Here is a 27,165-nt window from a genome sequence, read left to right as displayed (position 1 = left end):
CCATAGATAGATGCATGAATTTATCTATGGTCGCCGCTGCCGCCCCCTATTCAGGTGTCCGGCCCCTTGTCGGACGCCGGGCATCTGAATTACATCGGCGAGGGTGTTTTTTGAAGCGCCTGATTAGAGCCATAGGCTTCCAAAATGGTTAACAGCAGGCGCAATGCTGTGCGTTCGCTGTTTACTTAGTGTTGTGTAGGGAAGCAAATAAATCACTTTCCTAACACTGACCCGCCTCTCAGCCAATCAGGTGCTTGGGTCTGGTTACCTGTCACCTGATTGGCTGAAGCGACAGGCGCTGTGATTGGACGCCAATCATGGTGTCCAATCATAGCAGAGGACGGGAGAAGACATTGAGGACTCGAAGTATGAAGGACAGCACCGTGACCCGAGACAGGTAAGTGCCGGGCGGGGAATGCACACTGGCAGCATTTGATGGGGCACAGTAGCGGCAAATGATGAGGCACAGTAGCGGCAATCGCTGGGCACACTGGCAGCAATTGATGGGGCACAGTAGCGGCAATTGATGGGGCACAGTAGCAGCAATTGATAGGACACAGTAGCGGAAATTGATGGGCACACTGGCATCAATTAATGGGGCACAGTGGCAGCAATTGATGAGTCACAGTAGCGCCAATTGATGGGCACACTGGCAACAATTAGAGGGGCACAGCAGCGGCAATTGATGGGCACAGTGACAGCAATTGATGGGCACACTGGCAGTAAATGATGGGTACAGTAGCTGCGTTTGATGGCACAGTGGTGGGAATTTATGGGTACAGTGGCTGCGTTTGATGGCACAGTGGCTGCGTTTGATGGGCACAGTGGCTGCGTTTGATGGGCACAGTGGCTGCGTTTGATGGGCACAGTGGCTGCGTTTGATGGGCACAGTGGCTGCAATTGATGGGCACAGTGGCTGCAATTGATGTTTTTATTTTTTTCAGTTTGTTTGCGTCCCCCCCCCTCCCCCAGAAATTTGGAGCACCAGTCACCACTGAACTTGACTGCACAGAGTACTGACCTTAAACACGATATAACACCTTTAAGATGAATTGGGACTGCGAGCCAGGCCTTGTCAGGGAGCCATGGTCAAACATTCCCATAGACACAATCCTAAACCTTGTGGACAGCCTTCCCAGAAGAGTTGAAGCTTGTATAGCTGCAAAGGGTGGGCCAACTCAATATTGAACTCTACAGACTAAGACTGGGGTGCCATTACATTTTTTTGTGTGTGTAAAGGCAAGTGTCCCAATATTTTTGGTAATATAGGGCCAAATCCACAAAGATCCGGCGTAACTTATTTTTTTCCATTTAAGTTACACTGCCTTAAAATTTCTACCTAAGTGCCCGATCCACAAAGCACTTACCTAGAAATTTTGGGCTGTGTAACTTAAATTCCGCCGACGCAAGGCGTTCCTATTTAAATGGGGGCGATTCCCATTTAAATTAGGCGCGCTCCCGCGCCGGCCGTACTGCGCATGCTCGTGACGTCATTTTCCCGACGTGCATAGCGCAAAATTACGTTATGCCGTGCTTTGTGGATTGCGACGGGTCAATAAAGTTGCGTCGGGAAAAAAAAAAGATACGGCGAAAAAAAACACTTTCAAAATTTAAAGAAAATCGCGTCGCTGGACAGAAAGGTCTGCTTTTACACGGTGTACTAACTTTACACCTTGTAAAAGCAGCCCTAATTTTGCGTATGCACACTAAAACTTACGGAGAAAAAACAAAGCTGAAAAGCTTCGTGGATCTCCGTAAATGCTAATTTGCATACCCGAGGCGGCATTTCGACACGAAATGCCCCCAGCGGCGGATGCGGTACTGCATCCTAAGATCCGGCAGTGTAAATCAATTACACATGCTGGATCTTCTCCCTAACTATGGAAAACTGATTCTGTGGATCAGTTCCATAGTTAGGACCAGGGATACGACGGAGTAACAGCAGTTACTCCGTCGTATCTCTTTTGAGGATTTGGCCCCTAGTTAGTAGGCAAGAAAAAAACATGTAAAATGCATGTTGCACACATTTTTTAGGCACTCCCACTGGAGTCTATTTGGGTCAACATTTTATCCTCTTCCCCATTGTACTTTTTCAAGTGAGGTGTGATCAGGAGCCATTAACCTCCCTGGCAATATGATTATTTCAGAAAAAAGGTACTGAAAGCGGTACCATTATTTGCAAGGAAATTTGGCGTTTTATACTGTAGGTCTGTAATTCTTAGGAATAACTCACTTAAATCTGACCAAACAAGAGTGTAGTAGGCATCCCGGGTATGACATTTTTAAAAAAACAAAATTATAAATTATAATATAATAAATAATTATAAATAAATATAACAAATAATAATATAATTCTAATAAAAATTATTCAATAATGTAATCAACTCAAAATCACTGAAATTTGCTCAGTTGCAGAATTGTCGCTGTCATTATTATTATTTTTTTATGACGAATTTCCCCACAAATCGCTATCGCACAATTCTGCAAGTGATTATACCGTATTTATCGCGGTATAACGCGCTCCCGCGTATACCGCGCACCCCTAAAGTTGCCCCCAATCCTGTGGAAAAAAAGTTTTTTTTGTACTTACAGTTTTGGTGTCTTGCGCGGCGTCCATCGGCGGCCTCATCGGGTCCGGCGTTCGTCTGCGGCTTCGGGTGTCCTCTTCGTCGGGTCCGGCGTCCTTCTGCGGCTTCGGGTGTCCTCTTCGTCGGGTCCGGCGTCCTTCTGCGGCTTCGGGTGTCCTCTTCGTTGGGTCCGGCGTCGTTCTGCGGCGTCCTCGCGTCCTCCCTGCTCGTTTCCCGAGCGCAGTACACTCGTGTATTGTCGACAATGCTCGGCAACTCTCGCGCTGACGTCCTGTACGTCCAGGACGTGAGCGCAGAAGGACCCGAGACTGCCCGACTATAACCGAGTGTACTGCGCTCGGTATATGTCGGCGCAGTATTCAAAACTCGGCGCGGGAAATCGGGTATCGGTGTATACCGCGCACCCACGATTTTGCCCTGATTTTCAGGGCAAAAAAGTGTGCGGTATACGCCGATAAATACGGTAATTTATTATCGCTGTTTTCTAGCTGATCTAAAACCATTTAGATTGCAGGGAGAAAGAACAGTTTTTATTATATAAAAGTACATGCAGGACACTGGTCAGACCACTAGGGACAAGGGGAGGGGGTGTATTTTTTACATACAGTACTGTAATCTATAAGATTACAGTATACTGTATGTATAGTGTTTGTTTACCTTTTTGAATTTGGCGCCGATCTCCGCCCCCGTGCGTCGTAACGTCGGAGATCGGCGGCACAGGAGGACACTGTGTGAATCGAGCGAGGTCCCGCTCGCTCACACAGCGCGGTGGCATTGCTGGATCCAGGAACAAGGTAAGCCAGCGCGCGCTGCAGGCTCTGCATAGCTACCCTGAGCATGACTCGGGGTTACCGATAATGGCACAAAAAATCCACCCCGAGTCACGCTCGGGAATACCGCCAGGAAGGTTAAAGTGGAGATCCGGCGGTAAAAAAAATAAAAAATTGTTAAAAGTCAGCAGCTACAAATACTTGCTGACTTTTAATAAGTACACTTACCTGTCCAGGATGCCCGCGATGTCAGCTGCCCGAGGCAGATCAGTCTCTCGGATCGGGTCCCGGGGCCGGCATCCTCACTAAGGGAAACAGGCAGTGAAGCCTTACGGCGCATGCACGAGTCACTGGGCTATTTGTGAATGGGAACACCGTCCTGTGTGTCGCAGAAGACAGCGCGCCTCCATTTCCTAGGGGGCAACACAGAACCTCATCGCGGAAGAGGAAGAGGCAGATAAGGACGATCTGCCCAGTAACAGCAATTTCTGGTAAGTATAAAAATGTTTAATTTTTTTTTGCCTTTTTAGCTATTTTTTATTCTTTTTGGGGGGGACCTCCACTTTAAATGTAATGGAAATCCTAGTGTCGCACATAGGTTTGCACAGCCTATTGCATTAGGGTGTGCACCTCAAAGTTTAAACATATTTGCGTGCGTGTGCATGTGTATATATACAGTATACTGACAGTGTTAGCAGAGCAGTGCACGGTGTCAGTAGGGCAGAAATTGGTGTCAGTAGGGCAGTGGACAGTGTCAGTAGTTTTTATTATTTTTTTACAATTTTTTAGGAGCCATGTTAAGGTGATTTGGTGAAATATCAGGGGTCTAAACAGGAGGAATCTGCACCACACAAGGTGATTAGGGTGTGCCCATGTACACCTGGCACACCCAGTGCGCACGCCTATGGTGTCGCATGTTGGGTCACGCTTCTGAAGAGGCTTCACATTGCTCAGTACTTGCACTAAAACTGATCATTAATTTCCTGCAGGAAGGTAGGTTAGAGCCTAAGTAAAAGCCACTGTCAGATTGAGGACCACCAGAACATTGTGCGGGAAAGGTATGTTCCATGTGCGTTTCCTGCACTGCACTCAAAACATGAACAATTACATTTTCATATTTGCTTAGTAAATATGTCAGTAAAGCATTTTTTTTTTATTTGAGAAATAAGTGCAATAAATACCTGTCAGAAATTCTCTGAGTTTATAACTTTCTGGTGCACTCTTATCAGTTAGCATTGTGCCCAGCTTTCTCTTTAGGCTGGGTTCACACCACCACCGCATCCAGCAGGGGTCCGGTGCGTCCTGGTTCACTATTTCAGATCCAATTTCTGCCTGAATTTTGGGCTGAATTCAGACCTGAAACAGACCAAAAGATGCACAGCGTTTTTGTGTAAAACGCACCGGACCTGCTGCGGAGATATGTAAATCAGCTCCTTAGAGAGCCGGAAATCTCTAAGGCCGACCAGCTGTTTGTCAGCTGTAAACGGAGCATGCGCAATGAACACTGCGCTCTCTCCCGACCCGATGCTTGGGGCTGGTTATACACGGCCCCTCTGCTCGCTCTATACAGCAAGGGCCAGTGGCTATACACGGCCCCTCCGCTCGCTCTATACAGCAAGGGCCAGTGGCTATACACGGCCCCTCCGCTCGATGGCCAGTGCTTTTGTCAAAGGGGCGGATGTCATATTGAGCAGTGTTTTTTGGGGCCATGGTTTTATCAATAAACTGGGGGCGTGTATAACCACTGGCCCTTGCTGTATAGAGCGAGCGGAGGGGGCTTGCATAAACAGCGAGCGGAGGGGGCGTGTATAACCAGCGAGCGGAGGGGGCTTGCATAACCAGCGAACGGAGGGGGCTTGCATAGCCAGCGAGCGGAGGGGGCGTGTATAACCAGCGAGCGGAGGGGGCGTGTATAACCAGCGAGCGGAGGGGGTGTGTATAACCAGCGAGCGGAGGGGGTGTGTATAACCAGCAAACGGAGGAGGCGTGTATAACCAGCGAGCGGAGGAGGCGTGTATACCCAGCGAGCGGAGGAGGCGTGTATACCCAGCGAGCGGAGGAGGCGTGTATACCCAGCGAGCGGAGGAGGCGTGTATAACCAGCGAGCGGAGGGGGCGTGTATAACCAGCGAGCGGAGGGGGCGTGTATAACCAGCGAGCGGAGGGGGCGTGTATAACCAGCGAGCGGAGGGGGTGTGTATAACCAGCGAGCGGAGGGGGCGTGTATAACCAGCGAGCGGAGGAGGCGTGTATAACCAGCGAGCGGAGGGGGCGTGTATAACCAGCGAGCGGAGGGGGCGTGTATAACCAGCCCCAAGCATCGGGTCGGGAGCGAGCGCAGTGTTCATTGCGCATGCTCCGTTTACAGCTGACAAACAGCTCTTCGGGCTCTGAGATTTCCGTAGCCTCTGAATGTGCAAGCGCGGCGCCTGCGCAGTCGACGTCTGTAAGGGAAACCATCTCGACAAGACACCGGCCCAAAACTCCTGCTATTGGTTATTTACATTCACAAGTGCTTTTTTTGCTACTACTTTTCCTTTATATTGGCTTTTAAAATGTACAAATGCAGCAATTTAGAAATTGGATGAAAGTTTTAGCACTGGGAAACATTTTTTGAAAGATAAAAGGTGAATTTTATATACAACTATATGGATCAGACCAAAATGAGGGACAAATGAGGAGGAAAGAGGGACAGATGGTCAGTCCCTCCAAATCAGGGACAGTTGGGGGACCAATCCAGAGACAAAGCAACCAACCCCAGCATTGAGATCATCAGGGAAGCCTAGAGATTGGAGTTGTTTTCCTATCACTTACCTGTCAGTGGTGGTGGATTTTCTGGATTCCTGCAAGCAGCAGGTGGCAGTGTGTAGCCTGTCCCTGGGGGCCAGTATGTGGCCCCTGTTGTGCAGTAGGTAGGTCAGGCTGCGCCTCATCATGCTGGACAGAGCTGACTCTGATGGATCATACACAGCCTACAGATCATGCAATCAGGACCCGCCTCCTCCACAGTCCGCCCCGACTCCTCTGCCTCCCCCGACTCCTCTGCCTCCTCCGACTCCTCTGCCTCCCCTGACTCCTCTGCTGCTGCAGAACTTTGTACAGCCCGAGCACACTCACATCATGTCTACTTATTCACTATACAGATCGGTAAACATTTTAACCAGCTCAGTTCTTGGCTTACACCCAGCAGGCTATGACTGTAGATTGGCATTGGACTGATGTATGTGAATTCTTTCCCCCCATGCTGCGATTATAGGGGTCACTTCTGATTGCTCCATCCCCCCTAATCATCATAAAAGGGGGGCACTGGGGGAGGCTGGGGTCAGTGTACAGATCTGCCAGGAACAGGTTAACATCTGCTAAAGGACATCCCTGTTTGCACAGCAGATAAGTGTCCGATGTGTGTATTTAGCGGTCCTTGGCAATGCTGAGCTGTATAAAATAACAGGAGAGGGCGTCAGAGGATCCCACCAATCAGAGGGAGAGAAATGGTTTGATTCTGGCACACCCTATACCCATTTCTATATAAGAGACACTCGCAGGCTGGGCAGAGCTTCTGAGACATCGCAAGCATGGCACCACCTGGAACTAAGAGGGTAAGTGACTTCTATAGACAGAGCACCACAAGTCTCAGCAAGCCCTATCCTCTGCCATGGCATGTTGGGGTTTGTAGTTCATCTGCAGTAGAGAACACAGTCACATTATCTTCTGCCATGGCATGTTGGGGTTTGTAGTTCATCTTCTGGGGAGGAGGACAAGTGACAATATCTTCTCAATGATGGGGTCTGTACAAAGTGACATCTTCTGCCATGACATGAAGTATGGGGTTCATCTACAGTAGGGAACACAGTGACATTATCTTCTACAATGGCATGTTGGGGTTTGTAGTTCATCTACAGCAGGGGAACACACTGACAATATCTTCTGCCATGACATGAAGTATGGGGTTCATCTACAGTAGGGAACACAGTGACAATATCTTCTGCCATGGCATTTTGGGGTGTGAAGTTTATCTTCGTATGGGAAGGATGTGGGACAATGATAATATCTCTTGCCATGACATGTTGGGGTTTGAAGTTCATCTTCTGGGGTAATGGAGGACAGAGTGACACTATCTCCTGCAATGACCTGTTAGAGTTTGTAGTACATCTTCTGGGGGACAGAGTGACAATATCTTCTGCCATGACATGTTGGGGTGTATAGTACATCTTCTGGAATGGACAGGGGGTACAGTGACAATATCTTCTGCCATGACATGTTGGGGTGTATAGTACATCTTCTGGAAGGGACAGGGGGTACAGTGACAATATCTTCTGCCATGACATGTTGGGGTGTATAGTACATCTTCTGGAAGGGACAGGGGGCACAGTGACAATATCTTCTGCCATGACATGTTGGGGTGTATAGTACATCATCATAAGAGGGGGGCACTGGGGGAGGCTGGGGTCAGTGTACAGATCTGCCAGGAACAGGTTAAAGGACATCCCTGTTTGCACAGCAGATAAGTGTCCGATGTGTGTATTTAGCGGTCCTTGGCAATGCTGAGCTGTATAAAATAACAGGAGAGGGCGTCAGAGGATCCCACCAATCAGAGGGAGAGAAATGGTTTGATTCTGGCACACAAGTCTCAGCAAGCCCTGTCCTCTGCCATGGCATGTTGGGGGTTGTAGGTCATCTGCAGTAGAGAACACAGTCACATTATCTTCTGCCATCTCCTGCAATGACCTGTTAGAGTTTGTAGTACATCTTCTGGGGGACAGAGTGACAATATCTTCTGCCATTACATGTTGGGGTGTATAGTACATCTTCTGGAAGGGAGAGGGGGCACAGTGACAATATCTTCTTCCATTACATGTTGGGGTTTGTAGTTCATCTTCTGGAAGGGACAGGGGGCACAGTGACAATATCTTCTGCCATGACATGTTGGGGTGTATAGTACATCTTCTGGAAGGGACAGGGGGCACAGTGACAATATCTTCTTCCATTACATGTTGGGGTGTATAGTACATCTTCTTGAAGGGACAGGGGGTACAGTGACAATATCTTCTGCCATGACATGTTGGGGTGTATAGTACATCTTCTGGAAGGGACAGGGGGCACAGTGACAATATCTTCTTCCATTACATGTTGGGGTGTATAGTACATCTTCTGGAAGGGACAGGGGGTACAGTGACAATATCTTCTGCCATGACATGTTGGGGTGCGAAGTTCATCTTCTTGGAGGAAGGAGTGATAATATCTCTTGCCATGACATGATGGGATTTATAGTTTATCTTCTGGGGTGAGGAAGAAGCACTGGGGGGGCAAAGTGACAATATCTTTTGTCATGATATATTGGGGTTTGAAGTTCATTTTCTGGGGGAATGGTGGTTACATGAAGTGACAATAGCTTCTGGCTTGACATGTTGGAGTTTGTAGTTCTTCTACAGAAGGGCACACATTGACAAAATCATCTGCCATGGCATGTTGGGGTTTGTAGTTCATACACAGCAGGGGCCAGGTAGACAACATTTTCTGTTGTGGCATTTTGGGATTGGAAGTTCATCTTATGGGGGTGGGGGGGCACAGTCATGACATATGGGGTTTGTAGTTTATCTTTTGGGGTGGGGAAGGGGGGACGACGACACAAAGTGATAACATCTTCTGCCATGGCATGTTGGGGTTTGTAGTTCATCTGCTTGGGGGGGCAAAGAGACAATGGGGGTGATTTACCAAAGCTGGAGAGTGCTAAATCTGGTGCAGCTCTGCATAGAAACCAATCAGTTTCCAGGTGTGTTGTCAAAGCTTGAGGCCGGGTTCACACCTATGCGAATTGAGTGCGGCTTAAACCGCATTCAATTCGCAGAACATTTCTAAATGCATTAATTTCAATAAGGCTGGTTCACATATGTGCGATGCATTGGTACTGCACATTGCGTTTGTGCGTTTTCTAGGCATTGCGGTGTGGCTCAGGTGCGAATTCAGGCCCATTATCTTCTATGGGTACGCAGCTGATTCGCAGATGTGTTCATTTTTCTTCAGGATTTCTCTCATTCACCTCAATACACTTCCCCCCTCCCCCTCCCCTCTCCCAGGTCTCCAAATTTGCAGCTAAAACGGAGATGATCTGCTGAACAGTTCTCTTATCTTTTTGCAGAGATAACAGAGCTGGAATTCGCACCGCACAAGTGTGAATTCGGCCTGATTGAACAAGCTGAAGTTAGAAGCTGATTGGTTACTATGCAGAGATGCACCAGATTTTGCACTCTCCAGCTTTAGTAAATCAACCCCGATATCTTCTAAATTTAAAGGGTAACTCCGCTTTCATTGGAAAAAAATAGCAAATAAAAAAAGTTAAAGCATATACAATTGGGACACAAGTCATATTGTAATTATTAAAAATGACCTTTACTTTTTGATCTGCAGAGCTGTAATTTTCTGTAAAGTGCAATGCAAAACAGATTGGGCCAGATTCTCGTAGATCGGCGTAAAACTCGGCGGGCGTAACGTATCTCATTTACATTACGCCGCCGCAAGTTTTACAGGCAAGTGCTTTATTCACAAAGAACTTGTCTGTAAAGTTGCGGCAGGGTAGCGTAAATCAACCGGTGCAAGCCCGCCTAATTCAAATTAGCCGGGTAGGGGGCGTGGAGCATTTAAATTAAGCGCGTTCCTGCGCCAAACGTACTGCGCATGCGCGGTCCGAAAAATATCCCAGGGTGCATTGCTCCAAATGATGTCGCAAGGACGTCATTGGTTTTGACGTGAACGTAAATGGCGTCCAGCCCCATTCACGGATGACTTACACAAACAACATACATTTACAAATTTCGACGGGGGAACGACGGCCATACTTAACATTGATTGCGCCTCATATACCCAGGGTCAACTTTACACCGGGACAAGCCTAACGTAAACATCGTAACTTTACTGCGTCGGCCGCGCATACGTTCGGGAATTTGCGTATCTAGCTAATTTGCATACTCAACGGGGGAAAAGATGGAGGCGACACCTAGCGGTCAAAAAAAAAAATTACATTTAAGATCCGACAGCGTAAGAGCCTTACGCCTGTCGGATCTAATGGATATCTATGCGTAACTGATTCTAAGAATCAGTCGCATAGATACGACGGCCCAGATTAGGACTTATGACGGCGTACATGGCGTTGCGCCGTCGTAAGCCCTTTGAGAATCTGGGCCATTGTGTACAGAACGCCCACCAGAAACATTATTTCCTGCTTGTGTGATTGGCTCACTGATTGTGTGATTGGCTTCACAGAAGTCTGCAATAAGATACAAGTGAGATTTTTGGCATCCCCTGCAACAAAAAATGTATTTTTGCTGAGATACTCCCAATAGGAAATCACATGTAAATGATTGCAGACCCAGCAATCTTCCTCATTTGAGCCCTGATTCTGCAGCAGCTGTTTGATAATTATGAAACCACTCCCATCAGACTCACTCAAAACAAATTTCTTAAGAATAACAAAAGGTAGGAATTTTCAACAAAGTTTGTTAAAATCCCTGCAATATACATAGATCACACTTTATATGTTGTAGTTTGTAGTTCATCTACAGCAGAGGACGAAGTGACAATAAGCATTGAAGAGTGATTTCCAAGGGCAGTCACAAATTCGCAAATATTAAAAAATCATATTCAATTGTTTTACAGCTATGGATTAATGTACTTAAAGTGATTGTAAAGTCTTTTTTTTTTTATAAATAACAAATATGTACATATACTTATCTCCTCTGTGCAGTTGGTTTTGTAAAGAGCAGCCCAGATCCTCCTCTTCTTGGGTCCCTCTTCTGTGGTCCTGGCCCCTCCCTCATATCGAGTGCCCCCACAGTCAGCAGCTTCCTATGGGGTCACTGGAGCCGAGTCACAGCTCTGTGTGTCCATTCAGACATGGAGCCCCGCCCCCTCACCTGATTGGCTCACGACTTTGATTGACAGCTGCGGGATACAATGGCACCGCTGCTTTGTCTCAGCCAATCAGGAGGAGTGTCACGGACGGCTTAGACACTTGTGGACATTGCTGGAGAAAGATGGGGCTCAGGTAAGTATTAGGGGTGCTGGGGAGGCTGCTACACACAAAAAAAGTTTTTTTTATCTTAAGGACCCCTTCACGTCGATATACGTCGGCAGAATGGCACAGCTGGGCACAATCACGTACCTGTACCTGTCTCTTTAAGCCCAGCCGTGGGGTCGCGAGCGCGCCGTCCGAAGCTCAGTGACCACGCCCGCGGGACCCGTGGACCCGATCGCCGCCAGTGTCCCGCGATCGGTCACCGGAGCTGAAGAACGGGGAGAGGTGTGTGTAAACAAACCTTCCCCATTCTTCATTGTGGCAGTGTCAGTGATTGTCTGTTCCCTGATATAGGGAAGGACGATCACTGATGTCACACGTCCAGTCCCGCTCCCCTACAGTTAGAAACACATATGAGGTCACACTTAACCCCTACAGTGCCCCCTAGTGGTTAACTCCTAAACTGCAATTGTCATTTTCACAGTAAACATGCATTTTTATAGCACTTTTTGCTGTGAAAATTACAATGGTCCCAAAAATGTGTCAAAATTGTCCGATGTGTCCGCCATAATGTCGCAGTCACAAAAAAAAATGCTGATCGCCGCCATTAGTAGTAAAAAAAAAAATATTAATAAAAATGCTATAAAACTATCCCCTATTTTGTAAACGCTATAAATTTTGCGCAAACCAATCGATAAACGCTTATTGCGATTTTTTTACCAAAAATAGGTAGAAGAATACGTATCGGCCTAAACTGAGGAAATAAAACGTTTTTTTTATATCTTTTTTTGGGGGTATTTATTATAGCAAAAAGTAAAAAAATATTGCATTTTTTTCAAAATTATTGCTCTATTTTTGTTTAAAGCGCAAAAAATAAAAACCGCAGAGGTGATCAAAGCTCTATTTGTGGGAAAAAAAAGGACGCCAATTTTGTTTGGAAGCCACGTCGCAACACCGCGCAATTGTTAGTTAAAGCAATACATTCCCGAATCGCAAAAAGGGGCAAGGTCCTTAACCCGCATAATGGTCCGGGTCTTAAAGCGGAGGTTCACCCAAAAAACAAGTATATAACATTACATTCTGTATACCTCAAACATGTACAGTATGCTGTTTGTTTTTTTGGGGGTGTACATACGGTATTATCGCTATTTTTCACCTGGCTTCCGGGTACTAGCTCCCGCAGGAGTAGTCGTTCCTATGCAGTAGCGCAATGTCCTCTTGGACTTCGCCCAGATGATTGACATGCCTGACAAAAACTTCCCCCGGGGCGGATAAGGCGCGTCATGAGTTTCCGTAACTAACCGAACTGCGAGTCGGCTCTATACGGCGCCTGTGCAGTCAGCTCTACATGGCTCCTAGTCGGTGCGCAGGCGCCGTATAGCGCCGTATAGAGCTAACTCGCAGTTCGGCTAGTTTCGGAAACTCGTGACACACCTTATCCGCCGGGAGAAGTTTTTGTCAGGCACGTCAATCATCGGGGCGAAGTTCCAGAGGACATTGCGCCACTGCATAGGAATGCCTACTCCCGCGGGATCTAGTACCCGGAAGCCAGGTGAAAAATAGCGATAATACCGTATGTACACCCCCAAAAAACAAACAAACAGCATACTGTACATACAGAATGTTATATACTTGTTTTTGGGTAAACCTCCACTTTAAGGCCCCTTTCAGACGGACGGCTGTTTTGCTGCAGTTAAAAGCACTACAAATGTTTTCAAGGCTCCAGGCATTGCGATTAGCTGCATTTGCACATTGCGATTACATGCGTTTATGTGCGTTTAATTGCGGCCGCGTTTAGCTGCGGTATTCATTTCCATAACAACCCTTTTTATTTTGATGATGTGCTTCCTGTTGTTTTTTTTTTTTTTCCAACGCTGCTATCCACAGTTGACAAAAAAGACTGCGATTACCTGCGGTTATGTGCATATAGCTGCGCTACATCGCACCTGGACGCATTCAACTCTATTTTTTCTATTCGCACCAAACCGCATGTAACGAATTTGCACGCAAACGCTGTGTGTGAATGGGGCCATAGGAAAACATTGTGTGCTTTTAGCTGCGGTATAAAAATAGAAAATCCGCAGCTAAAAGCACCATTCTATCCGTCTGTCTGAAAGGGGCATTAGTGATTAATGCATAAAGATAAAAAACCTTCTGCCTTTACAACTCCTTTAAAGTGTTACTAAACCCACAACAGTAAAATCAGTCTGTATATGCAGTAAAGCATGCTTGTTATTCTCGCTGTGGAACCTAAGGGGTTAATCATCCGCATTGTGTAAAAAGGCTGTTTGGGCCTGTCTTCTCTGATCCTCCCCCTCTTCCACTGTCCTCTAATAATTTCCTGATAACATAGAGTCTAGAGTCACTCTGCACATGTTCAGTTTAGTGTGTATTGCTAGAGAGATTTTTTTTTTTTTTGGGAGGGTGCATGTGATCAGCACAGGGCCAATCAGCACTGTTCAGACAGAGAGTTTAGGGGTCATACAGCCTCCTACTACAAGCTTTAGGCCTGATGCACACTGTACGTTATAAAAAAAAAGACAGTAGCGTTAGCTGTAGAAAGCTGTAGCTGTAGAATGAGTCCTTAAATAAAAATCTTCCTCCGGTCATCTCCATCCGGTCTTCTTCTGTTGCTGCTGTCTTCTCCGCCGCTGCTGTCTTCTCTGGTGCTGACCCGGTCCTCCTCCGGTGCTGTCTCTCGTCCTTGTGTCAGCTCCACTCTGCCGGTTCTTATATAGCCATGGGGCGTGCCCACCTGTTGACATCATCATGAGACCCCGCTTCCTCGGGACATCAGCTAGTCAGTGTTTATCAGGGTTTTTGAGCCATAAGCTTTTGTGGGAGTACAGTTTTGCTAAAAAAAAAAAAGGCTAAAAAAAACTACAGCTAAAAAGAGATGAAAAATGCTACTGCAAAAATGCTGCAAAACTCATTCTACAGCTACAGTTTTCTACAGCTAACGCTACTGGCATCCTTATAACATCCAGTGTGCATGAGGCCTAAAAACTCACTAGTTCTGGGGGTTTTTTTCCAGACAGAAAACACCCCTGCTAAAAAACACTGATAACAGCCTATGTGTACATGGACACATAGGATAACATGCTGGGGAGTTTATTGGTTGTAGAAAAAAAAAACGTCTGAAGTCAAAAACAGCAGCTGTACAAACATCCAGTGTGCATGAGGCCTTAACCAGTGCTCAGCCAGACACTGATAGAAGTCACAAGACTGCTATATACTGCTGATGAGAAAAGATATTTAGCAGTTTATATTTACCATAATAATTGAATTCCCATGTTCTCTGTACTGTGGGAGACCAGACATAGTGAATGCAGGTCCTGGGTTTAGTAAAGTAATGAAAGTGTTGTTTCTATAATGGCACTGGTGTAGAATTGATGCCACTTGTGTAGATGTTCAGAATTGTGACACCGGGGATTTGGCAGTAAAATCGGGACTGAGATGTATTGTAGTGAGTCCCCCATGTGTTGTGACCCTGGCTGTTTCCTATTGAAATTCACTTATTTTAAATGTGTCAGTTTTCAGACCACGAAGGAGTATGTTTATCAATAAAGGCAACAATGTTGCAGTTACATATTTGATACAGCTAAAAGTGGAAGTCCATGCAAAATCTAAAATCCCTGCAGCTATAGACACACCAGGGATCTAATACTAACCTATCTATGCCTGTAAAGAATAAATTAGTTTACATACCTTTTTGGAAGCCGATCTGACCCGATCTTCAGAGGCGGAAGCTCTGTAGAGGACAAGGAGGACAACGGCTGTGAAATGAATGGGAAGTGACGTCACCCATACACTTAAGCCTCGTACACACGATCCGATTGTTAGCCAACCGAGCGTCTGATTTTTGTCCAAAGGGCGTTTGCCTCGATCCTGTCTTGCATACTAACAGTACACAATTGTCGGCCAACAAACCAATATGGGTTTTTCTCTGGCCGATGCCGATATTTAGACATCGGGGCGGCCAATGGCCGATATAGAATGCCGATTTTTGTGGCCGATATTTTAGGCCGATTTTTTTTTTCTTTTTTGGCAGATGCCATTGGATGGCACTAATTGACGCTGGCAGGTAGCACTGGATGACACTGATTGGCATGGGACACTGGCAGGTGGCACTGGTTGGCACTGACAGGTGGCACTGAGTGGCAGGTGGCACTGATTGGCAGCACTGGATGGCACTAATTGGCACTGGCAGGTGGCACTGGATGGCACTAATTGCCACTGATTGGCACTGGTAGGTGGCACTGGCAGGTGACACTGGATGGCACTAGTTGGCACTGGCAGGTGGCACTGGTTGGCATTGGGAGGTGGCACTGGCATTTTTTACAGCAGATAGTGTAACTGTGTGAAACAACGCTCTCTGCAGCGCCGCGTGTGTAAAACTGTATAGAGAGAGAGAGAGGAGCTGACAAATTCAGCGTGATATCGGAGGTGGACGGTATCCAGCCAATGATTTGGCTGTTTTAAGAAAGAATCGGGCCACATACACGTAGCGGCCCACCCAGATCCCATCCCATTAGCTGGTGTTGTATAGCTGGGTCCCGCCCACCCCGGACATCCAACCTCAATGTTGACAGCTCCTCTCTCTCTCTATACAGTTTCACACACCGCGGCACTGCTCTGCCAACTCCTCCCTTCTCCACACTCTGCTGGTAGAGATGCAGCCAGTGTTCGGGTATCGGACTAATTTGGATAATAATCGGCCGATGCCAATTTCTCCAAAATGGCCAAATATCGGCCGATATATCGGTCCACTTCTACAACAAATACAAACGTAGTGACTTACTACTAGGAATTTCAGTTCTTGCGCGCCACTCTTTGGGCCCCTTCTGCTAATTTCCTGTTTGGTGAACATTGATTCCAAGCATGCGTGTTTGTACTTTCGACTTTTGTGTGACTGACTTGTGTACTGACCAATGCAAAAATCAGACAACAGACCGTTGTCCTCCGAAAATTTAGTAGCCTACCATCCAACATGTGTTGGCTGAAAGTTGGACAACAAGTGTCAGAAGGAGCGTACTAACGGCCAGATATTACAACAACAGTCTGTCAACAGACAATCCCCTGCCAACAATCGTATTGTGTGTACGAGGCTTAAGAGACTGGTTTCTCTGGTATTGCAACGTAGGATTGTAATTCTATTTTTTTAACATAAAGGGTAATATATTGATCATATTCACCAACCAGTAGACTTAGTAGTTCATATGTCTTCCTCATTTATAGCTTTTTTTTACCCACCATATCCCCAATAAACTGATTCCTCCCTGGTTTGTCAGGAGAGGAAAGCTTATAGGAAGATAACCTGATAAACTATACTGTCTAATGACATTTGCTTACAGTAAAGCTGGAACAGGTGTTGTGGTGGCATTGCCCACACAAATAGCTGTCACTGCCCTAGGAAGCTGGCATGGCGTATGTGTTCCCTAGCTGGCAGTAGCTCTCTTCAGCAATCTCAATAAGGTGATCAATGTTGTGATATATATTCATCATTTATTTATATATTTGCATCATCATCAATAAATGACTCTATCACATTGCTACATATTCAGATGAGTACCAATATTCGGCTCATTCCTAATTCCCATAACTGTTCTCAGGGCCTTTTGGAGCGCCTGGATGCTGGAGAGGTTGTGATCGGAGATGGCGGCTTTGTGTTTGCCTTGGAGAAGAGAGGATATGTCAAAGCTGGGCCCTGGACACCAGAAGCTGCAGTAGAACATCCTGAGGCTGGTATGCATATTGTATATTTATCAATCTTTTTCACTGAACCTACAATATATCACATCACCAAAACTATAGTAACCAATCTGTTGCTAATCTACTTCTTTGCTATGGGTTACACTATTGTCCCCACTGCCTTTTCTCTCTGCACTGCTTTATTAATTGCATACATTTATCGGAATTGCATACAGACGAGCGGAACTTTTTCCGTCTGAAAAATTGAGAACCTGCTCTCAATCTTTTGTTGGTGGAAATTCCGACAGCAAAAGTCCAATGGAGCATACACACGGTTGGAATTTCCGACCAAAAGCTCATATCGGACTTTTCTTGTCAGAATTTCCGATCGTGCGTACAAGGCATTAGTCTTACTTGACGATTCAGCCTCAAGTTTTATTCAGACAAATGTTGTCTCATAGCAAGTAATTTTTCTGTGATATTGCCTTAGCTAACCCATAGTGCTCTGGGTTGTTAAAAACAAAAAAATTAAAAAAAACTCTCCTTTCATTAAAGAAAATAAATCAGTTTTTAAAATGTGATAAGAGGCCCAAAGCTCCACTTGCTCGCTCATACAGTAAGCAGAAAGTACAATAAATGGTGTTCTAAAAAAAATCATTAATCTTAGTGAAAATTAAATATTTCTGATACCGGGTCTACTAGAAAGATGTGTGAATCTTGATTGTAAATCTTAGGCACAAACATTTATAAATAGACCCCTGTGTATCATTAACAGTTGCCTTATTAATTAAAATGTTTGCTTTACCATTTTTTACACACTTTGGTGCATCTCGGTGCTGTTTGGGACAACAGTGGACCATGTCGGCATAATGTGTATTGAAACAGCCATTTGTATTTTGCATAGGCAGCCTGAAGACAGGGATAGAGCACTGTCACGGCGTAGTAGGAGGTCCCTGAACATGTACACACACTATGAAATGTACAGCTCCCCTCAATCAAGGAGAACTAAATAATGTATATTTTGCAGCACAGCAGTGTTGTATCCACAGACTGTGCTGCGACAATCATTCCATTAATTAATTAAAATCTCTTGTTCTTAAACAAGAAGGACGGAGTCAGTCGGTGTGTATAATGCACTTTACCAATATCTATCCAAATAAAACGTTTGTTTAGGGTGGACAGACCAATTAGCTTCTAGGTGCCAGATCCACGTAGCGCGGCGCTTTTTTACGCCCGGCGTATCTCAGATACACTACGCCGCCGTAACTTACAGCGTATTTCCGTGTTTTATGTCAATACGCCTTGACCCGACGTAAATTACGTTTTTTCTGAACGGCGCATGCGCCGTCCGTGGGGGTATCCCAGTGTGCATGCTCCAAATTAACCCGCAACAAGCCAATGCTTTCGACGTGAACGTCATTCTACGCAAAGCCCTATTCACGAACGTTTTACGCAAACAACGTACACAGCGGAAAATTTGACGCTGGCCCGACGTCCATACTTAACATTGGCTACGCCTCATATAGCAGGGGTAACGTTACGCCGAAAAAAGCCTTACGGAAACGACATAAAAAAATGCGCCGGCCGGACGTACGTTTGTGGATTGGCGTATCTAGCTAATTTGCATACTCGTCGTGGAAATCGACGGAAGCGCCACCTAGCAGCCAGCGTAAATACGCACCTTAGATCCGACGGCATACTAAGACGTACGCCAGTCGGATCTAGCCCAGCTTCAGGCGTATCTTGTTTTGTGGATAAAAAACTAAGATACGCCGGAGCAACCTAGAAGTTACGCGGCGTATCAATAGATACGCCAGCGTAACTGCTTCGTGGATCTGGCCCTAGGTGTTTTGATAATAAAATAATTATGTTTTTTGTAACTTGTCGCATGTTTTACCTGTATTAATTTCTGTTTCTTACACAGTGCGACAACTACATAGGGAGTTCCTCCGAGCTGGGGCGAATGTCATGCAGACCTTTACTTTCTATGCCAGTGATGACAAGCTGGAGAACAGGGGCAACTATGTAGCAGCGAAGATCTCAGTGAGTGTCTGTTCTTTGTGTTGCACTGTAATTCTAGATTTTCCTAGTATGGGACGGAAAATATTGATTATATGATGACAGGAGGCGAGTATCTTGCATTAATCTTTCCTTTTTAATGCTCATAGCAGAAAACATTTTTACATTTAAATGAACTGAAAAAACTACGTTTCCCATCAGTCCCAGCGTCCATCTAGCCCCCCCCCCTTAGGGGTCTGAGCCTATAACTAGGACTGTCCCACTGTAAATCCTCCTCTTTCTGTAAGCGAATGCCCAACTCCGGACCACTTTGAGGAAGAAACAACATCACAACTCTTCGACCAGCCGGTCAAACCTGCGACGACGTCAACATAGGCAAGCTGAAGGACAAAATGTAGTCAACAGGACTCCAACCGGGAAACTAACCACGACTTCGTTCCAACAGGGAACACAGGAATCGCTTCAACGACTGTACCAAGAATCTGGGATGATATTCAGTATCCTGAAAAGAGAAGATAAATAACCGTAATAGGGCGGGTAGGGAGGGAAGATACTCGCCTCCTGTCATCATATAATCAATATTTTCCGTCCCATACTAGGAAAATCTAGAATTATATATCAGACAGGAGGCTCATATCTTGCAAGTTCAAAGCTATACATGTGTGAACCTCCTGAAATACTCACATATTTATCATATATACAATATTTTTCAAGTAAAACCTTAAGTATGATAACCGGGATCCATAAACTAAGTGTTGAGAACAGATAATGAGACATGATCTTCCGGCCTAAAGTAAAAACGACGAAAGGTCACCTCTGAAGACCAATCAGCCGCCAATAAAAGATCTGATAGTGATCCCCCTGATGTAACCACCCTAGTGGCCATGGCACCTCTGGTGGAATGAGCTCCAAAAAGAGATATATCTATACCTGCTATCTTCATGACTGACTTTACCCATCTAGCTAGGGTTGCTGAAGATACCGGCCGATGTGGTTGCACAAAAGATATCAACAATTGAGAAGAATCTGGAGCACGAAGCGCCGAAGTGAGGGACTCGTACGTCTGTAGACAACGGACCACACAAAGACGCGGATACGCTGGAAAAAAGGGGTAAAAAACTGTATGTAGATTGGTTTTTGTCCTGCGAACCACCGAAAACTTAACCCCTTCCGGCGAGAATTGTCGTCTAGAGACGTCTAGGGCCCTGACATCGGATACTCGTTTAATAGAAATTAAACATAACAGGGTGGTGAGTTTTAGGGATAAGTCTTTCAGGGATAATTGATCATTATCCTCCCAAGAAGAAAACACTTGAAGTATTTTGGACACATCCCAAGTAGAATGGTATCGTGGACGAGGAGGGCGTTTGTATTTAACGCCGCGGAGTAAACGACACACAAGAGGGTGTCTGCCTATAGGAACTGCGTCTACCGGACAATGGTAAGCCGATATAGCTGACCTATAGACGTTCAGGGAACTGTAAGACCTCCCCAGCTCGTAAAATTCCGCGAGGAAATTTACGACCGAGGACACAGGGGCATGAATGGGATCAACCTGTCGTTGATCACACCAACGGACCCACAACCCCCAGGCAGATCGATATGCCGATCTAGTCCCTGGGGCCCAGGCCACGGCGAGAAGATCTCTAGCCGATTGCGAAAGGTCTGAACCTGTCTCTGACATCCCGAGACCAACCAGGCCAGGAGTGGCAGCCTGTTTTCCAACAGCAAAGGGTGTGGACCTTTGGACGGGTTCGTCAGTAGCTGAATTGAGTGTGGGAGAAGTCTGGGGTAGTCGATCGACATGCCCAGAACTAGCGGGAACCATGGTTGCGTTGGCCACCAGGGAGTGATCAACGCCACCGTCGCAGATTGAGTCATAATATGAAGGAGAAGTCTGGTTATCAGTGAGAAGGGGGGAAACGCATAGTTCACTCCCTTTGGCCATACTTGGAGGAATGCGTCCACCGCTGTTGCCTCTGGATCCGGCCTCCAACTGAAGAAGTGGATCAGTTGCCGATTGATCCTGGAAGCGAAAAGGTCTGTGTGGAACGGACCCCAAAGTTCCTGTATTGTTAAGAAGGTTGATCTTTCCAGCGTCCAATCGCTGGCGTCTGACAGATAACGGGAATTCCAATCTGCCACATAATTGGAAACCCCGGGAATATATTCTGCCACTGGCAGGATGTCCCTGGAAAGACAGAAATTCCAGAAGTCGGACGCGATGTCCGCCAGCATCTTGGATTTCGCGCCCCCTAGATGGTTGATGTATTGCACCGCCGCCACGTTGTCCATGCGTAAAAGAACGCAACATTTGGACCTCCGGGAGAGAAAACTCTTGACGGCAAAGAATGCCGCCAAGAGTTCCAGTGCATTGATGTGAAGGGATGACTCGTCGTTGGACCAAGTCCCCCCTGTGGAGGCTTGCCCGCAACGAGCACCCCAACCCTGTCTGCTCGCATCGGATTCCAGTATGACATCCGGTCGAGAACTGAAGATAGTTTTGCCATTCCATTCTATGGCGTGATGGAGCCACCATCGTAACTCCTTTTCTGATTCCGCACAAAGAGAGATCTTGTCCGAATAACCTAGACCCTGTCTCAGGTGTAAAGTTTTGAGGCGCTGAAGGGCCCGGTAATGTAGGGGAGCTGGAAAAATAGCCTGAATGGAGGCCGACAAAAGTCCGACAATGCGTGCCAGGGTTCTCAACGATATCTGGCCTTTGCGCAAAACTGACCTGATTTCTTTCCGAATCAGGGACAATTTTGACTGAGGCAAACGTAAGACTGCCTGTTTGGTGTCTATCGTGAAACCTAAGAACTCCATCTCCTGAGCTGGGGACAGTACGGACTTCTTGAGGTTGATGAGGAAGCCTAGATCCTCTAAAAGTGACACTGCCCATCGTTTGTGTAGGTCTGCCTGTGCTTTCGAATGGGCCATGATTAAGAGGTCGTCTAGATATATTATCAGACGCACTCCTCTGCATCGAAGGGCAGCTACCACAGGCTTCATTATCTTGGTGAAGCACCATGGAGCCGAGGAAAGGCCGAAGGGAAGACATGTAAACTGCCACATACGGCCCCACCATATGAATCTTAGAAAGGTTTGTGAAGACGGGTGCATGGGAATCGTCAGGTAAGCATCTTTCAAGTCTATCTTGACTAGCCAATCCCCCTGAGAGAGTAGGTCTCTTAATAGATGAATGCCTTCCATCTTGAAGTGACGATACGCCACAAATTGGTTTAATCCTTTTAAATTTATAATTGGGCGATGACCTCCGCCTTTCTTCTTCACTAAGAATAGGCTGCTGACAAACCCGGGTGATAAGGGGTCTACTTCCACTATGGCCTGCTTTGCTGCTAGGTCCTGAATCTCTTCGTCTATGAGATGAGTACATTGTTCTGAAAACTGAGCGGGGTGTGGGAGCCCCAGCATGATTGGTTGCGAGATGAAATCTATGTTGAAACCCGCTACTGTCGATAATATCCAAGCGTCTGCCGTAATCGTGTGCCAGACGTGGATAAAATGCTTCAGTCTGCCCCCTACTGGAATGTGAGAAGAAAACTGAGGAACACTTACCAGTGGAAGGGCGTGATCTGGGAAAACCTCTGCCCCCGCGTCCTCTCCATGGGCGTCCTCTGGGAGGAAAGAATGGCGCCGGTTGTGCCACTGGTAGGGCGTATTGCTCATGCATGGGCGTGTAAGGTTGAGCGGCTGCTCTAGGGTAGGCCCTGAAGTAATTGTTTCGACCGGCAGATCGGCCTCTCCCTCTGCCGGCCCTACCAAAAACCTTGGATCCAGAGCCCGCTTTCTTTAAAGAAGTCTGGGCCTTGTCAAGGCTATTAAACAGGCCAACAAACCTGTTAATATTTTTCATAAGGTCTTCTCCGAAGAGAAGACCTTCTGCAGAGGGGCCCGGTTCTGATTCTGCCAAATGGGAAAGTTGCGGGTCCAACTTCATTAATATTGACCTGCGACGTTCTACAGCGCAGGCCGTATTAGCCGAGCCTAGCAGGCAAATGGCCCTTTGTGCCCAACCTCGTAATTGCCCTAAGTCCACTGGACCCTCAGTGGAGGCTGCTTGTTCCGAGAGGTTTAGGATTTTCGTTAAGGGTCCTAACATGTCTAGGATACGATCCTGGATCGATTTAAACGATCGTTCAATGCCCTTTTTGGCTTGTTTGCCAGCTTTGGTTAGATATTTCAATAGCACTGGATCGATCTCTGGGGTAATAGCCACTTTCTTTGGAATAACGGGTCTCGGGCATTCTGCCCTTAGTTTATTCCTATTGACCCTATCCAGACCCTTCCGAGTCCAGTGTTCTACATACTGGGCTACCTGAGGAAGAGGTGTCCAGTCCCCCGATCTGGGGTGAGAAATGCCCTCTGGATTGAAAAAGGGTTCGCCTAGCGAGTCTAGAATTGTCTCAGATGGTAAATCTGAGTTAGCCCCAAATTCCGTGAACTCTTGTTCAGAGTCTCCCCTGTCGGAGTCATAATCTTCTGATGCGGCGATCAGAGATCCCTCAGAGGCATTATCATCTGAGTCCTCGTTAAAAGAGTCCGGTTTGGACCGGTGGGAAGACTTAAATTTTTTTCTTTGAAGACTCCTTAATTAGTAAGGGTCGTTCACCCTCTGGGTGATTGGGGCGGCAGGCCGTGGGGGGTCCTGCGTCAAGCATAAATTGTACTTCCCCTGCCGGGGAGTCAGAACAAGCGGTCAAATTTTTACGCTTGTAAGGGGCCTTGCCCTTTTTCACTACCTCCTGATGGGTAGTAGACGGATTGGGATGAGAGGCTAGGGCTGCTTGAATAGAGCAGTTGATAAGGTCCTGTATTTGAGCAGCAGTTAAAAGCTGCGGGACCTCAGGGGTTAAACCTGTAGAGGTATTAACTGTCACATTAATATCATCCGTCATGGTGAAATATTAGTAAGCACAGTTTACAATAAATGAGGGCTTGAGATTTTCCCTGCAGAGTTATCCCTGCAGAAGCACAGTTAACAATTAGTGAGCTTAAACTTTCCTGCAGAGTTTAACTACTAGGTAATCAATTAAGTGTTTCAGCAATATCTAATATGACTAAATATATATATTAATAGCAGACCACTCCTCGAGTGCTCCGCTCTGAGAGAAAAAGAAAGTGATAGGGAATGATATGCAGCGTTACCGCTCTCCTCACCGCCCAGCAGCAGACTGGCGTGCGGTGAGGAAACGGTGAATACAGTTTACAGCGCCGCCCGAGATCTCGCGAGATCTCGGCTGCGGGCTGTGATTGGTTGGACAGCGCTGAGGAGAGAGCGCGCTTGGAATCGCCCCCCTTCCTCTGCCCACAGCCCGGGAAACTCGGCTAGTGACAGGGAGGAAGAGGGGGGGGCGAGGAGGACAATGGAGGACAGAGCCTGCCTTTGTCCAGGGAAGAGAACACCGCAGAGGCAGCGGTTAGCTGAACCATGACGCCCTATGAGCAAGGGCAGGAATACCAGCAATCCTAACACAAAATTCCATATGATAATAAAAGAACTTCAATTAATTCAATAGAAATTAATAAAATAGAAATTAATAAAATAATAAATAGTAAGAAATAATAATAAAATAATAAAATAGAAGATAAATAAATCGAAAACAGATGCACCTAGAGTGCTCTATGTATAAGCTGCTAACAGCACATATATAAGAAATCAAATAAATACCAGATAAATATCAAATAAATATCAAAGTAATATACTTATCTCTGCCATGAGCAGAAAGAAAGAGGAGGATTTACAGTGGGACAGTCCTAGTTATAGGCTCAGACCCCTAAGGGGGGGGGGCTAGATGGACGCTGGGACTGATGGGAAACGTAGTTTTTTCAGTTCATTTAAATGTAAAAATGTTTTCTGCTATGAGCATTAAAAAGGAAAGATTAATGCAAGATATGAGCCTCCTGTCTGATATATAATTGTAAATTAATATGACTTGTTCCTTACATCTGTAAAGAAAAGGTTCTGCCCAGGGACCACGAAAAGTGGGTAGAATCCAGGGCTTTTTTTTTCAAACAATAGGTGATGGAACCAAAATCCCTCCCCTACACACACCATCCAAATCACATCAAATAGTGGGTGTGGTCATATTTCACAAACAGTAGGAGGGTCTTAAAGGGGCATTAGATTCCAGGATTGCATTACATACAGAGTGCAAAGCTGTGACTTGTAAACACAGAAACCTGACTTCTGTGTTTACAAGTGATTGTGGTGAGCAGGCACCAAAGGGTCTGAGCCAAAGGTGGTGGAACTGAGTTCCCCCAAGTTCCCTCTGAAAAAATGCCCTGGTAGAATCTATGTCCTGGGATTTGTGTAAAGAATGCAGCCAGATACAGGGTTCTATAAGCCGATCCTAAGATAGCAGCTGGGAGACATAAAAAAATCTTTGGTGAGTCTGATGTTGATGTACTAAAACTGGAGAGTGCAAAATATTGTGCAGCTGTGCATTGTAGCCAATCAGCTTCTAATTTCAGCTTGTTCAATTACGTGTTGACAAAAAATGAAAGCTGATTCAGCGGCACTAGATTTTGCTTTCTCCAGTTTTAGTAAATCAACCCCACTGAGCTGGAAAAGGAACACAAGGAGGTGCCAACTAAGCGCAGTATTAAAAAGCACACTGGCTTATGTTTTAATACTGCAGTTAGTTGGCACCCTCTAGTGTTCATTTTTCAGATTGATTGATTGAGTTTTCTTCACTGTGGAGCTGCTGCCTCTATCTGCTATGAAAGCCATGGACTATTATGGACTTTAAAGCATATGGACTTTTTTAACATGTATTGAGGTAGTACCCACCTCATCCAGTGCCATTTATATCTGTTGCATGAGTATGTGAGTTGGAGCTGTTAGGTTCATCATACATTTTACAATCTGACTGTACAATCTATGTACAGTTCCCTTTGGGTCTACTAAAACTATGTAATATGATAATGAGGACCTAAACTTCCCAGTCGATTAGTATCCAATCAGGCATGCCTTTGCACCATATAGTTGGTAGATCTAAAGTAGACTGTACAGTAAGATTATAACGTGTTGGGTAAGCATTAGTTGTGGCTGTATGGTGAGCTGTGGAGGCTGCTTAAACCATCAGGATGTAAAGAATGCCCATTGCAAGAAGTCGACCAAGTGATTCTGGGGAAGAGCCTGGGGGAAATCTGGTTTGTGCCCCCAGGTGCTGAGGACAAGATTTACATCATCTTTGTGTGAAACAGAAGATTGCTCAGACAAACACATGAAGTATCTACCATGCCACAATTCGCCCTGCTGAGCCCAACTGTATAATTTTTCCAAACTTTGAATGTATATTTGAAAGTACCTGACACTTCTGTTCTATTTGCAGGGCCAGAAGGTCAATGAAGCTGCCTGTGACATAGCACGCGATGTGGCAAATGAAGGTGATGCCCTGGTGGCAGGTGGGGTCAGCCAAACTCCATCGTATCTCAGCTGTAAGAGTCAATCTGAAGTCAAAACAATATTCCGAAAACAACTTGACGTCTTTGTTAAGAAAAATGTTGATTTTCTCATTGCTGAGGTGAGGAGAGCTTGTATCAAATATAATGATGTTTTCTCATTACCCAAATGATGATGATCTATCTATGTAGGGACAGATTCCACTACTGAGTTCTTCCACCTACATTAAAGTAAGGTATTGTACATAAACTGAAGCCATTCCTGTCTCAGTTATCTATGTATATCTATATATACTGTAGATCTATAGATATAGATATATATTGCAAAGATTTTAGCAAATTTATCCTAATTGCTTCACTTCTGTATGTACTGGTGTGGCACCTACTTTGAAAACTTTCAACAAGTTTACCAGAATGACCTGAGAGAGCGGATCTGCCTTTGTAATCGCATGATCAGCCCCAGTGCTGTATTAAAAAACAGTGCACCCCTGGCTTCCCTTGTAGGCCCCTTGCAGACAGACATCATCATTTTAGTATTAGGGGAGAAGTGTCCCATCATTGGTATCAGTGGGAGAAATGGTCTCCCATGTTTAGTATTAGAGGAGAAGTGTCCCATCATTGGTATCAGTGGGAAGAATAGTGCTCGTGTTTAGTATTAGGGG

At 45.9% G+C, this 27,165-nt stretch overlaps 2 protein-coding genes across 4 annotated transcripts in view; one reads left to right on the top strand and one right to left on the bottom strand.

The window, feature by feature from the left end:
• The window catches only part of DMGDH (dimethylglycine dehydrogenase), a 56,202-nt gene extending 49,793 nt beyond the window's left edge, over positions 1-6,409 (bottom strand). For 2 of the 3 annotated variants that reach the window (XM_040340696.1, XM_040340705.1), the window contains exon 1: positions 6,172-6,409. In XM_040340696.1, the coding sequence (XP_040196630.1) occupies positions 6,172-6,293 (122 nt within the window). In that variant the 5' untranslated portion in view covers positions 6,294-6,409. The remainder of the gene's footprint in view (positions 1-6,171) is intronic. The other variant, XM_040340714.1, reaches the window with a different exon arrangement.
• Positions 6,410-6,847: 438 nt separating this feature from the next.
• LOC120929341 (betaine--homocysteine S-methyltransferase 1) overlaps positions 6,848-27,165 on the top strand; it is a 28,603-nt gene continuing 8,285 nt past the window's right edge. Inside the window, exons 1-4 of the mRNA XM_040340726.1 lie at positions 6,848-6,953; positions 16,978-17,110; positions 18,981-19,099; positions 26,434-26,625. Coding sequence (XP_040196660.1) covers positions 6,930-6,953; positions 16,978-17,110; positions 18,981-19,099; positions 26,434-26,625 — 468 coding nt within the window. The 5' untranslated portion in view covers positions 6,848-6,929. The remainder of the gene's footprint in view (positions 6,954-16,977; positions 17,111-18,980; positions 19,100-26,433; positions 26,626-27,165) is intronic.

This window comes from Rana temporaria, chromosome 1 (genome assembly GCF_905171775.1).
Source record: "Rana temporaria chromosome 1, aRanTem1.1, whole genome shotgun sequence".
Taxonomy (NCBI): domain Eukaryota; kingdom Metazoa; phylum Chordata; class Amphibia; order Anura; family Ranidae; genus Rana; species Rana temporaria.
Note: the sequence above shows the minus strand (reverse complement) of the source record. Positions and strands in the feature narration are given on the sequence as shown.